Genomic DNA, 14285 nt, shown 5'->3' on the forward strand with positions numbered 1-14285 from the left:
TCGGATTGGAGCCTCTCTGTTGAGGCTGTCTTCAATCCACCTCCTGCTAAAACGGTTACAGATGTAGGCTTTTCCCATTACAGCTCAGTGCAGCTCCTGTACAGCCGGCTCCAAATCCCATTACCACGCTGGAGTCGCCTTTGGTGAGCATCAGCTCAGCTAAAGCTCCCCCAACAATGTGAAACATCATTCATGATGCTTTTCCTAGAAGTACTGCTAAGAATGAGAGTGCAGGGCTGTGCTCCCCCAAAATAGCCCCAAAATGGTGGGGGGCGGCTCTGCTGCAGGGGGAGAGGAGAGCAGGAGGGCTGTGCTGGATGAAATCGGGGCTGCTTCCTCTTCCTCCTCCTTGGATGGTGCAGCTCCCTGCTGGGGTCTGCCGAGTCATTTGGGGTGCATGGCATCCACTGTTGAGGACACAACTGATGTTGCAGCGTGTGAGCCCTCTTCCTTTTGTCCCTCCAAACCCACCACAGCCCTAAGATTCCTGCTGTCACCCGAGCTGGCCCTGGCTCTCCCCCATCCCTCTCTCCTGTGCTATCTTTGGTACAATTAGGAGGCCAGGACTGTGTGTGAGGGGAATGTGACCTCATTAGTTTCTTATGCTGTATTGAGATTTCTTCTCATTTACATCCCGAATCCCTACATGTGCAGCTCTGGTCTCCAGGGTCACTTTCTGCTGCTTTCCATCCCTCTCAGCAAGGCTCTGGCCTGGAGCTGTGTTCCCTCTCCTCACCCATCACCACACTTCTGTGCCAAAGCTGAACCCCATCATGTGCGTGAGGAGGACAAATGCCTGTGTTTGCCCTGGGTGGATGGGAAAGGCTCCCTGGGGAGATGTCCTGGGCTGGTGCTGGGGGTTCCTGGTTTAACTCCTCTGCCCACCAGAGGTGAGACAGCAAAGCTCTGGGTGTTACCAATGCTCCGCTCCTGGCTGAGATAGGAATGACAAACGCCTTGGCTGGGTTGTGACAGGCTCTGTGCTTTCATCCCTCTGAGATCCACAACCAAGATCACTCTTCCTTAGCAAGAGCATCCTCTTGTCTTGTGTTTGCTGATGCCAAAATCCTGCTAGACTGGTGGTGCTGGCTTGATCCTCCTGAGGTTTGGATGCTTCATTTTAAACTTAGAGGCTATATAGCTCTCTGTCGAGCCTTTCTTCTTTTCCTGTCCTAGTTGGAGGGAGAGTCTTCTTTGAGACGAGAAGGTTTGCATCATCTTTGCTGTGTGATGTTGGATCCCTTTATAGGGCAGGTATCTTGTAAAGCAAAATGATTCCAATTCTCACGACGAGCATCGCTCTTGAAAATGCACGCAATAAACAAAACGAGCCAAATGTAATTAAAATGGAGACAGCTATAATCTGGTAACCCACTTAGAGGCTCAAAGCTTCAGCTTTCAAAAAAGAAATGTTTGCTCCAAATCCATTTAAATAAACAGACCGACACACAAAGGCTTCTCTGTACATTATCGGGATACAAAGAGAAAGGGATCAAAAGCAGCTGTGGCCAGGCTGTACATATGTAGTGAGGAAATTGCTTGATCTACGACTGCACCTTGCACATGCAAATGTGTTTGTGGACCTTCCTGTGCATTGCATTTGAGCTGTTGGGTTATGCTTTGCTGGGGGACAAAGGCTGGTGCTGCCTCCACTGCAGTAGCCTTTGCTGGGGGAGCAAGGATGCTCCTGCTGTGTTGGTGTGTCTGCTTGCTTTGGCAAGGGGTGAGGAAAGGCAAAGACCAGCTGAGCCTTGCCCTCTCTGTGGGTGCATGCACCGCATCCAGAGCGGGGAATAGCTTAGAAACCCGGTAAGGAAATGGGAGTCCCTGTCGTTAGCACTTTATATACGTATCCACTCTCCTGGTGTCACACATGCTGTATGCTGTCACACTTGTGTCCCCCTTGCAGGAGGCTCTCCTGGTGTGGTGGGGCTGTGCTTTGCATCGCCCCTGCCTCTGCCCAGCACCATCTCTTGCAGTTCTGCAGCAGAGCCTGGCTGGCCTTGAGGTTTTGCCAACAGCCATGTGATTTGTCTCGGGTTGGACAGCACAGGCTGTGAATCCAAGATCAAGAGTGCTCCCAGGCCAGCAGGATTCAGCCCAGAGAAGGCATTTTGGGTGTAGACGAAAGCATCTTCCTATTGCTCTTGCAGGTGGGTTTGGGCAAGCTGGAGCTCTCAGCAAGGGGATATGTGATGTGGGGGCTACCGGGGACAGGCGAGAAAGCTGTTTCTGAAGTGGCAAGAAATCTTAAGCCTTTAGAGACAGGGCCTTGGCTCCGCCTGCAGGGATGCTGCATTCAAAATGACAACCCCTTCACTCTGGCCCTGCTGAAGGAAGGTCTCTGGCTTGCGTCGTGGCCGGGAGCGCCCAGCCTGGTACGTCCCTCGCTTGGGGCCGTGTCCCCCTGCCCCGGGGGGGTGCTTGCGGCGCGGTGCCCGCCGTCGAGGCCGGTTCCCGTCGCGGCCGGCAGTCGCACCGGCAGAGGGAGCTCCGGCCGCGTCCTCCGAGCAGGGCCCGGGGTACCCGCTGCTCCCGCGGCTGGGGGGGGCGGCTCCCCCCCTGCTCTGGGAGCTGCTGTTCGGGATCGTGCCCCCGCCCGGCCCGGGGGTGACCTGCTCCGGAAGGGGTGGGCCCTGGTGGGCAGCTGGAGGTGACCCACCTGCGCCGAGCCCTGTGCAAGCGGTGGGGGATACGGGGAGAAGCTGCCCGGAGCCCTGCAGCGGGGCGAGGGTCTCGGACAGGGCAGCAGCGAGGAGCGGAGCCGCGGGGCTCTGAAACCCGGCTACCGGGGACTGCAGCTGGCGTGCGCTCCCGGTACCGGTTACTGCTGCCCTCGGCACCTTGGGTCCGGAGGGCCTCCCGCAGGAAGGGCCGAACCGGCGCGGCACCCCCTCCCCGTCTCCCCCCTTTGCCTCTCGCTGACCTCCCTCCCAGTGCTGCAGCGCGTCCCATCGGGCTCTGCCTCCGTCTAAAGCAGCGCAGGGCTTCCCCCTCCCTCCCGCCTCCGGTGCTCGACGCTGCAGTTCCCCCTTGATCCGTCCCCTCTCCCACACCACCACTGCCGGGGGCAACCGGGCCCGATCCGTGCGCCCCGTCCAGCCCCGCCGGGGGACCGTGCCTGCCCGTCCAGCTGTGCTGCCCGGACGGACACCCGTGGCAGCCAATGGGAAGGCGCGGAGGGGCCGGGGGCGAGCCCCCATTGGCAGCTTGGGGAGGAGGAGCCGGGACTTGAAGTTGGAGTGAGGGATCCAGCTGTGCCGAGCGCTCGGCTCGGCGCGGCCGCCCGCGGGAGCATCCTCCGCCGCCGCCCGTCCCCGGGGCACCGGGCAGCACCCCCCGTCCCGGGCAGATGTTGGGGTGCGGAGGGGGCAAGCAGAGCCGCTAAGGCGGCCCGGCCCCGCGGGTGGGGGGCCAGCAACCGGCAGCGGGGGCCGCCCCGCAGCCGCCTCCTCCCTGCCCGCGGCTCGCCCGGCTCGGGCCCCCCGGAGGCACGGCGAGGAGGAGCTACGGAGCCCGCAGACGGCAGGGCAGGGCGAGGGGGGCGGCCCGGCCCCGGCGGGGGGCTAGGCAGCGGCTCGCCCGGCCATGCCACCCCGGCGCTGAAGCCGCCCCGCCGCAGCCCCCAGCCCCCGGGCCCCGCCATGGCCGCACCCCTCTAGGCGCCCCACCGGCTCGCCCCGCGTCGTCCCGGCTCCCCCCGGGGCCGCCGGCCGGAGGATGGACGAGGATGGACCGCGAGCGGCCGAGGAGGAGCCGGAGCCGGGCAAAGCCAAGACTTTCATCCGCCTTAATGACCTGTCCGGGGCCGGGGGCTGCCCGGGGCCGGGGGACAGGGAAGCGGGCAGCGGAGACTCGGAGACGGAGGCGCTGCCTTACCCGGCGCTGGCCCCCGTCGTCTTCTTCTACCTGAGCCAGGACAGCCGGCCTCGGAGCTGGTGCCTCCGGCTGGTCTGTAACCCGTATCCTTTGCAGGTGCTCGGCGCCGAGGTAAGCCCCGCGGGCACCCCCCCACCCCCTCCGAGCCCCGGAGCCGCGGGCAGGGCGGGGGGCACCTCCCGGCTGGAGCCCTCCGGGTGGTGGGGAAGGACTCGGGTACTGGGGGGACCCATCACCCTCCGACCCCGGGGTGGGTTCGGGCAGTGCTCGGCCGGGAAGTTTTCGGGGCTGTTGCAGGGTTCGGGGCTCCCCTGCCGCCGGCCGCCCCGCCGCGATGCCCCCCGGCTCCCGTGGGCTCAGCCGCGGCGCTCCACGGGGAATCGAGGGGGAGCCCCGGGCGGCCCTTCCTCCTGCGGTGTCCCCGCTCCCCCCGCCCGGCACACCGAGGGACCCCAACCCCATCTCCCTGCCTTGCAGAGCCGTTCTTCCTCCCTGACCCTGTTTCTCGCCCATTTTAGGCTCCCCGGTCCCTTCCGCGAGGGTTTTAAGAGGGGTGCAGTGTGGGGGGAGGCAGTGGTGTTGGGGGGTTGGTTTGCTGCCCGGCTACAGGGTCTCTAAATAATTCACGGAGTGCGAGGCCAGCCTAAGGGTTCGCTCTGCAGTCCCTTGGGAGATGCTTGGAGGGGTCCGGCAGGATGGGGAGCATGGTCCTCAGGGCATGCATTGACTGAGGGTCTCTCAGGTTCTAGGGTGAGCTGCGACCCTGCAAAGGCATCTGCTCTGCTTCCAAACTCCCTGTGCTTCAGCACAGGCCGTGTCCGAGCTGCATTATTCAAGTTTAAGCTTTGAAAAGCAGAGAGAGAGAAAAAAAAATAGAAAAGACAATAGAAAAAAAATGCTTCTTGCAGCGGTCTTGGTGCCTTTAAAGCCTCGTTAGAGTTGAGTTGCAACCAGCACACGGTTTGTAGCATCGCAAGTGTTTTACCATCCCCAAACTCTGGTTCCATTTATTATTTGCAGGAACAAAAAGCCGAAATGAAATAAAGCAAAGCAAAGCGATGTGGCTTCCAGCAGGGGCTGGTGCGGGAGAGGCAGCCGCTGCCTGGCCCGAAGGGAAGTTCTCGGGTCTGTGCCGCTCTGCCTGTGCGAAGGCAGGCGAGTACGGATGGGCAGCAAACCCACATCTGGAGTGGGAGAGGCTGTGCGGTGGCGGGGAGGACATGTTCCATGGTAGAGCGGGCCAGAATATCCTGTGTGAGTCCTCCTCCGCTCCTGGTGTGTGGGAACTGTTAGGAATTGCATCTCGGCTGAGGCTGGTGTGCCCGCAAGAGCGGCGAGGGTCTGCCGGAGTTGTGAATGTTGTTTTACTTGAGCTTCGGCAGTAATTTAGCGGATGAACTGGCTGCCTTCTTTCCTAAAATGTCCCCCAGGAGGGGAAAATCCAAGATTTCTCTTTCCCATCATGAATGCTCCCGTGTTCCCCCCAAATCTCACACCCGTTCAAAGCTGCGTCTATTTAAGCATCTTAGGAAACCTTGCAACTTTGTGAAGCCTTCTGTTTTGGGAAGAAATATTAATGACAGGCTGCAAGTCAATGTGCGCTTATTGCCTCCTATGACTGATAATATTTATGATTGCTCATTTAAATACGTTATCAAGTCTCTTCCCTCCCCCCCATTCCTAACGATGCTGTTTTGAAGCAGGTGTTATCACCTGCATGTTTTTAATAGCTTTCAGCGAAATGCCCCACCCCAGTAACGGTTTAAAACGTGTTTTCTCCTCCGGGGCTGCAAATACAAGCAGATTAACTTTTCTTGGAAATACTGTGGGTACCTGCAAGCGCCGCTGCAGAAGGGGATGAGCATTGGGTGCAGCCCCGCAAGCTGGGATTTTCCTTGGCGCTAATTTTCCACTCCTTACCATAAAGAAAGGCACTTGCTGTGAGCCATGGGGGATGATGCCGTGGGTCTCCCAGTCGTGTGTCTGCAGGCAGCTGCTTGTTTTCAGGGTCGCTGACCCAGAACTGGGAGAGTGTATGTGAAAACAGCACCAAATAAAAGGCAGTTCAGCCTAGAGATGAGAGGCAGGCAGCGGCCAGCTTGGTACCCACATTGCATCCCATCACTCGCTGGGATGTTCAGCAGAGCTCTCTGCAGCGCAAGTGCCAGAGCTGAGCCCGTTGCTTGCTCGTATTTGTGACTTCTATTTAGTGTGGTGGGACTGTATAAAGTGGCCTTTTTCAGGCTGTAATCTTCCAGGGATCATGCCCTGGTGTTAAAACAGCATAATCACATTGCTGGTAAGTCTTCGTTGCCACCAGCTGCCCTGAGAGCAGTGACAGCGCTTGGGCTCATGTGGATGTGGAATCCTGCCCCAACCCCGGGGGATCTGGGGCTTTTGCTGGCTTCTGCTCTCTCCCAGGTGGTTTTCACCTTTCCAGCAGTGAGACTGACTGCCCCTGAGGAAACGGAATGGGAGGGCTCTTGGTTGAGCTGTGCTGTGGGGATGCACAGCGTTGCTGGCTCGGCAAGGCAGGTTTGCGGTGCTCTAATCTGGTTGATAGACTTTGTTGCTGAGGGGGTGTTAGGAGGTGCTCATGCCCCTGGGGTGCAGCTGGTACTCCTGGGACGCCGATCTCCATCCATGTCCAGGCAGCTTGTGTGACCATGGTAGCCAAAGCCGGGATGCGGGGTTAGGGACAGGGTGATGGTTGATGTGCCAAGTGTCCAGTAAGGATGCTGCCAGGGTGGTTTGTTGGGCTTGTCTTCCATGCTTCCATTCAGAGGATCCTCTGCTTGGGCCATGGAGGCTTCTCCCTCGCTGTCTGATACAGATAGGGGGACCAGTACTGCTCTCCCGATCCTTCTCTCCCTTAGGGCTGGGAAGAGGTCACGAAGTTTGTCCTCATTGAGGTCTTTGAGTGAAAGCCATCCTGGGTGCTTCGAGGACCCAGCAGGGATGAGCCTGGTTTCCCTCCCACATTTCCCCAAGTAGCTCTGGGATGAAAAGCTTTACCCTGGGCAAGGACAGGCTGGGTCAAAGGGAAGGAGCAGGGACATGGGTGGAACATGTTTAATGGTCACAGCACTGGAGCCATGGGCTGGGAAGGGCTGCGGTGACAGGCAGGGTGTCATGGTGTGCGTGCTGGCACTGCGAGGAGAAGCAGGCATCTCTCGGGGGGGAAGATGAGGAGGCAAGCTAGTTACTTGACTTTCACTTACAAAATAAAAGCACTGCGAAAGCTGGGAGGATGAAAGGCTGTAACAGGGTCTGTGCCAGGCTGCTGCTCTGATCAGAGACAAGAAACGAGGCTATTTCTTGAGAGCTGAGGAGTGATTGAAGAGCGGGGATGGAGAAAGTGGGGAGGATGCTACTGCTTGGCGTTAAGAGCTCTGAACAGGAAAATAACAGTGTAACTGAAACGGCTTGTGATATCTATTGTAGTACTGAAATCTGCCTCTTCCCCCGCGCTGTGTCTGCCTGCAGAGCGCTGCTGCCTGGAGCAACGGGGGGCTGCAGAGCGCTGATGAAAGGTGCTGTGCTGGGGAAGATACCCCAGAATTGGTTGAAATCCCATTTCTTTTCCTCCTGGTTCGGAAGGTGAAGGGCAGTGAGTGCCCTGGCTGGGAAGGGAGATTTGGGAAGCACTGGGGGGAGTGCTCTCATCCTGCTTGGCTGCTCCGCTGCATGGTCCCTGGGATTTGGGTGCTGGAAATGGTTTAAGGAGAGAAACACATTTCTGACCAGTCATGGCAACTAGCCCTGCCTTTGGTCTGCATTAAAACCCAGAGGGCTCTTCCAGCAGCCACCTCGCAAGGCTCCAGTCGCTTCCCATTAGGAAGTGGTGGATGATCAAAGACTCCATCGTCAGGAGCTGATGAGTGCCTTCAGCTCTCTCTAGAAGTCATGGAGCCACTCCTTCAGGGCCTCAAGGCATAGCTGAGGTGTGTGCCGGGCTGGCTAATGGGATGCTGGAGCTGCTGTCCTGAAGCACAGTGCAGCATGGAAGGCAGTGCCGAGGGGGCCGGTCAGCCCGAGACCCTGCGCTCACCCCAGTCCAGCTCCCCTGGACGAGCATGCCCATGTGTCCCACTGCACTGGAGCAAGGAGCCTGCATGGTGGAGACGAGGGCTCATCCCACTGATCTGTGCTGTGGTTTGGGCTTCCCAAGCCTGATGGTGCTCCCTAATGGGGGATGCCCAGAGTGAGGGCAGTGGGTGAGCTTCTCAGGTCCCCTCCTGGGCTGTGAGGAGAGCTGGGTGCTGCGTGTGCTGCTGTTGGAAGGGTTTAACTGCAGCACAGGGTTAAAAACGTGTATTTTTCATTGTTGGAAGGGTGTGTTTTGAGGGGAGAGCGCACGCAGTGTCCTTTACACTTCGGTACATCCGTTCCCACCTCACTTTGGAGTTTAACAAAGCAAAAAGCTTCAGTGTGAGAGGTTGGACCTGAAATGGATCTTTTTTTGGTTTAAAAGCCCCACAAAGGAGTCCAAATCTGTTTGGTTCACCTGTGTCTGATCCATCCCAGGGCTCCTGAACTTGTTTCTCTCCTGTGATCTGGTTCAATGGCTGGTCCCTCCAGGGCAGGTGGAAATGCTCTGTGTGTTCTCCTTCCCTGGCTCCTGCAGGAGAAATGAGGAACATGATTTCCCTGGCTGATGCCAGGCTGGGGGGGCTTCTGCAGCCCATTGACCCTGCTTGGAACGGATCATCCTGCTGCTCCCCAGGTTAATGGCGCATCCTTGGGCTCACACCAGCTCCTGTGTGAGCGTCTTGGGGATAAACAGGACCCATCACCTTGTAGCAAGGGCTGCAGGAGGATGCAGTGGCTATTTCCATCCTCACAGAGGACAAGTAACTGCAAAACCTCTTCCCTGCAGTTCAGGAGCTCAGTGGGAGCAGCGGGTGCTATTCACCTCCAGAGGTACAGCAGCCAGCATCTCTCTCATTGCTGCCTCTCCAGCAAACCAGGAGCCACTCGGTCCTTGTCTGGGTAACACACCACATGTCACCAGGGATCTCTGGATCCATCCATTGCCTGGCTGTGCCGGCAGCCAGGCGCTTCCTTTGCTCCCTGAGCGTGTGTGTGTTTTTCAAGGAGATTCTTCTGCGAATTCCCTCTTCCAGGCTGTTGTGTCACATCTGGAAGTTTGTGTAGGAGTTTATCCAAGTGCTTGGAGTACAGCGCAGCTTTTTCTCATTTAAAAATCATAGGCTGGCATTTTGAAGCGGGCTGAAGGGTTGGGGGGGGGGGAGCGAAGAGGGGGGGAGAGGGGAACTGTCTGCCAAAAAGGAGACTGGAGCAGAGGAATCGTAATGACTTCCAGAAGTTTTCTTTCTTTTCTTCCTTTCTTGCTTTCCCTCCCTCTCTCCCGGCACGCAGACAAAAGGCTCGGCCTCATGCAGTTCATGGTTATGTCATCCCGGCGCGGGGAGCCCCGGCCGGGAGGGGTGGCCCCGTCCTGCCTGGGGACCCTGCTCTGCTTGGGGACAGCTCTGCCTTGGCTCCTTGTAGGAAATCCGGAACAAGGGCTCCCATCTGGGGCTGTCTCCAGGGATCGGCTTCTCACGTGGAGCCTGAGAGGGGTTTGCAGCCTCTTCACAGCCCCTGGGACCGGGGTGGGGGGGTTATGTAGGATGGTGCTGGACCACCCCAGCCGCTGCTCATCCATGGGGCCGATGTGTCTCCATGCAGAGTCGCTGCTCTCAACCTGATCTGCTCTTGTGCTCTCTCCTCCATTCAGTAGCACTGGGTGTTTGAGCTGGTCTGGAAATGCCCGGGATTTTATGATGCATACAAAATGTTTTGCTTTCTTCTCCCCCCATATCCCCTGCAGATATTTTGGCGTCGTGCTCCAAAAAGCTTCTTTCCTATTTTTACTTTAAACTCTGTTTCACTCTTTTTTTTTTTCCGTGCAGAAAAGACCAAGTGTTTGATTGCCCCAAGTTCCCTGCCCAGCTCTCAGCTCTCCTTTTCTTTCTCTACTGTTTTACTGGAAGCTGGGAGCAAAACCTTTGACCAAAATGAACCTCCCCGATGGCTTTTTCATTTGGATCATGGAATCATTTTCCCTTGGAAGAGGAGCCCTGGGGAGCCTTTTGCCCCCAGGCGGCTTTGTTGGCTGCTGTGGATGGGGAGCGGGGCCGTCCATGGGGAACCGGGGATGGAGCATCCGGAGTCAGGTTGGGAGGGCTTTGAAGCTTCGCTGTGGTTTGGAGGGGGTTGAATTTCCTTGTTAATTAGGAACCGAAGTGTTTCTGGGTTTGTTACGAGGCCAGATCGTGGCTTTCCCTTCCCCTTGCCTTGGCTCTCCGCTGAGCGACCTAGATGTGAAATATTCCCTTTGGTTGGTGATGCATGCGGAGGTTTCCCCCAGCCTGGGTTTGCTTGGCTTTGGCTTTCACCAGCCTTGGCCTCTCACCCAGGAATCTGTCCTGGCGTGAAGAAATAGAGAGGAAAAGAAAGGAAATTCTCATGGTTTTATATAACAGAGTGAGTAACGACCGATCGTGCTTTGGGATGCTCTCACATCTGCTTCCTACCAAAGCCCCAGCAAAGAGGCTTCAAGCAGATGGAAAAAAGCACATTTTTCAGCCTGAATATTTGCTGAGAGGAACTTTGAGGCTGGAATTAGATGATCTTAAGGCCCTTTCCAACCTGAACTCTTCTCTTCTATTTCTGTGATGGCTGCCATGTCGCTGGGTACTGCCTAACAGGAAGCAGGCTTTTGGGGTGCCAAGACCAGCACAATGTACCCAAGGTGCAGCACGGCCGGGCAGGTCCCATGTGAGCTCGCAGCCAGGGACTCACTCACATGTACGTGGGACAGGGATGTGCCCGTGACTCAACCCTCAGAAGTTCACCCATTAGTCACAAGTGAATGGAAATTGTCGATTGGTTTGGTTCCTGTGCTTGCAACGCTGTTTTGGTTGGGATTTTTAGCATGTTTCCTAAGGGGGACTGGCTCTTTGGTGGTTTGTGGGGTTTTTGTCTCTTTAATTTTCTAGTCCTTCTTGTCACTTGTGTCCTCCCATCTTTCCCTCTCCCTCTGCTGGGATGCAAAACCCAGGGGCGAGGGCAGGAGGGGGCCGAGAATGGGAACAAAATGCTCAAGCAGGTGATGGGTGAGAGTGGGAGCTTGGCATAGATGAGTCTATAAAGAAAAGGGGATTTATTTACTGTAATCCACAGCCTAGCCCCACACTTACAGGGTTTCTGGTGCAAAGCATCCTCATATTTATCTCCAAGTTGGGTCTTTTCCAAGAGATTTCCCCCAGTGCATCCAATGACCCGGCCTCGAGGTGCTCCAGGGCTGAAGGCAAACCCACAGCCGGTGGCGATGGAGCTGGCCGAGGGGATGCTTGGGGATTCACCCACCCTGGCAGCCCATCCGCCCCCGGGGGGTAGGTGGTGGTTTATGCCTTCAGGATTCCCCGTGATTCATAACTTAATCAGGTCAGGTTTAACACTCGCTCCTCCTCCTGCAGAGCCCTCCCCTGCCCAGATGGTGACCAGGACTTGTTAATGATTCGTTAATTCAATTAGAAAGCGCTCCTTTAACCCGTGGCGAGGCTGCAGCTCCCTTCTGCAGGGCAGGGCTCGCCCCCATGCCTGCGACTCCCTCTGCCAAAACATTTATTTGGTGTTAAGCTGCCAGCCACGCTATGCAAATATAGATGTTAATCATGAATAAGGTTCATTTTTAGCTCTGGGTTGAGACTAGACTTGGGAAGAACCCGGCTCCAGGGGGGTGGTGGGAGCACTGCCTTGGTGGGGTGCACAGCCCCCGGGGCTGGCTTGGCTGCATCCTATGGGAAGGGAGCAAATGTCTTGGCTCCTGCTCAGCTCCGGGGTCTGCAGGAATAAAATGTTCCTTCTGCTGTGGATTGAATGAGGCTTTCAAGTGCATTTGATGGGCTGCACTTTAAACCAGCCTCCTCCGCATCCGCGCTAGCCGCTAATAGCGTGAAGCTTGGGTCTGGGCTGGCGGTCCCTGTGCCTGTGTTAGATGCAGAGTATCTCTGATTTGTGAACCATCCTGTCCGGATAGCCTGGCTGGAGTAATTGTACCTTAACGGGAGAAAATAGAAACCCCAGTGAGAATGATGAATAACAGGGCCCTGATGCTCCATAGAATTAATGCTTATTTGGGCAGACAGGGAGGAGAGGAATTAAATTAATATCTGACTTGTAGCTGCTACTGTGTGTGGTTATTGACTTATCTTGCTTTGGAGGACCATAAATATCTCTCGGGGTATGCCCCTGAGACCATAATCTGCTCAGGGTCGCAGTGCAGATCTGTCTCTGATGCTCCTTCGGAGACTCAGCCTGACTTCTGGGGTCAAAAACCCAAATTCCTCCGACAAAGGACTTGGCCACGTGTGGAGGGGAAAGTGCTTGCGCTTTACTGTGAGCGTATGGTGTAAATCTTGAAGGCCTTTGCCTTGCATAAATCGCTTTATTGTTTGTAATCCCATGGCCAGCTTGGTGCTGGAGAGCACAGGGCCAGATCTGACTTGGGGAAGAGGTGCAGGTGAAGCTCCTCGGCTGTGGAGTCAGGATGGATCACAACTGGAGCCTCATATTCTTGTCTGATCACTTTTTATCTTGTACCTGGGATTTTTGTCCCCCTTAGGCAGTTGTTGGGAGGATGACTTGCTGAGAGAAGCTGAGGGGGTCTCAATGTGCTCCTCAATAGCTCTGGCAAAGGGGTTTGGGTATCTATGAGCATGGGAAAGGGAATGAGATCTTCTCTTTCAGCCCTTGGTGCCATGCAGATGCTCCAGTCTTGATGACCCAGTGGATGCGACACCCCAGGCACCCAAGCAATGCTGGCCATGGGGCTGGCACAGGGTATCTCATGGCTCAGGGTGCCCTGTGCCTGGGCAGGTAGGCTTCTCAGTGTCCTGGACCTGTTGTACCCATGCGTATGTGTGTGTACATGGGGTCAGCAGCTTGGGAAGCTCATGGTTTGGTGATGGTGTGGGCCACTGTCCTGTTGTGGTCCCCTTGTGAGGATGCTGGCACATCCCTGGGTGGCTGAGCCATGGCAGTCTGTCCTCCTTCTAGCTAAGGCACGTGTTTCTTTCCCACCTCTTGGGATCCGTTTCATGTAGGGTGTAACTCGCTGCTTACGTGACTCCCCTTATGGCAGCGCGTGTTGACCCCATTCTCCACCGCAGCCCATGTTAGCAGAGAAGTCGCCAGGCCAGATGAACAGTGCTCCAAGCCCTCTCCATTGCCCCTTGCTCATTGCTTCAGCCCCTGTGCATGCCTTCCCTGGGTTAGGCCTTGCCATGGGAGGGTATTTGCTAGGATGCTTCTATTGTACCCTGCCAGCCCATCCCTTCGGATGGAGCATGTCCTGTCCCCTCCCACAACCCTTTCCCTGGGCTCTGCCTCTCTCCTCCAGCCACCAGCACACAGCTCCCATGGGAGCAATATCCCCTGCTGTGGGCAAATTGAAGCCCCTTCTTCTTCAGGAGCTGCTCCTGACAGCAACACAGGGGAATCCTGTCCTTTACCAGGCTGGAAAACAGCAGAGGAGCCCAAGGCCAGTGCAGGGTACCCGCAGCGAGGGTGGAGACGCTTCTTCCTTCGTCTCAGTAAATGGGCTCTGGATGTTCAAGTCTCGCAGCTGGGTTTTGGGCTTGGCTTTCTGCTGGGTTTTGTTTTCTCTTTGCCTGTAGCCCCATGATACTGCGTTGCCTGCTCTGGGAGCACAGAGGATTGGGCAAGTGGCGGTCAAGCTGCAAATGTGGTAGTGAACTGGGGGACAAAAGGGTGCACCAAAAGCACTTTGCTGTGCTTCCCTCTCCACATCATCCCCCCCCCCCCCTTTTATCTACCAAACACCTTGATTTTGCCATCCCTGTGTTTTTTACTATTGCCTGGGTTTTGCATCGGGGGCAGGATGGAGGTTGGGGGGGGTGTGTGTGCGCGATGAAGCTATTCGAGGAGTTGTGATCTCTGCATTTCATTTTGCAGTTCAGCTGGAAAGATCTCGTTTCCATATACACCCACACACAGCACAGCAAGAGAAAGCAGGCGAGGGAGCTGCTCAAGGGGGATGGGACGGCACGGGCACTCAGGAGCTGTTCCCTCATTCGGAGTGGTCCATAGCCTTTATCTGAGTGCAGGAGATGGCATCCTCTGCCTCAGCCCTGTACCTCAAAGGCCGTGCAGGTGCTTGGTTGCACTCATGGCTGCAGGGCAAAGGAGGAGTGGGAACAGCCAAGAGGAGCAGAGGTCCTTGAGCCTAGCAGTGGCTTTGAGAGCACCTGAGGGACTCCAGGGCAGTTGTAGTGTTGCACACAGTGTGTGTGTACATACACATGTACTCACCGTGTATATGTACCTAGAGCCCAGGGCATGGCAGCATGGTGGTGAGACTGGCTTTTGCAGTG

The 14285-nt window shown here is 56.5% G+C and overlaps 1 protein-coding gene across 11 annotated transcripts in view; it reads left to right on the forward strand.

The window, feature by feature from the left end:
* Nucleotides 1-3570: 3570 nt before the first annotated feature.
* Nucleotides 3571-14285, forward strand: part of CACNA1G (calcium voltage-gated channel subunit alpha1 G) — a 138887-nt gene continuing 128172 nt past the window's right edge. For all 11 annotated transcript variants that reach the window (XM_065693235.1, XM_065693226.1, XM_065693228.1 and 8 more), the window contains exon 1: nucleotides 3571-3962. In XM_065693235.1, coding sequence (XP_065549307.1) covers nucleotides 3721-3962 — 242 coding nt within the window. In that variant the 5' untranslated portion in view covers nucleotides 3571-3720. The remainder of the gene's footprint in view (nucleotides 3963-14285) is intronic.

Source organism: Lathamus discolor, chromosome 13, assembly GCF_037157495.1.
Source record: "Lathamus discolor isolate bLatDis1 chromosome 13, bLatDis1.hap1, whole genome shotgun sequence".
In the NCBI taxonomy this organism is placed as follows: Eukaryota; Metazoa; Chordata; class Aves; order Psittaciformes; family Psittacidae; genus Lathamus; species Lathamus discolor.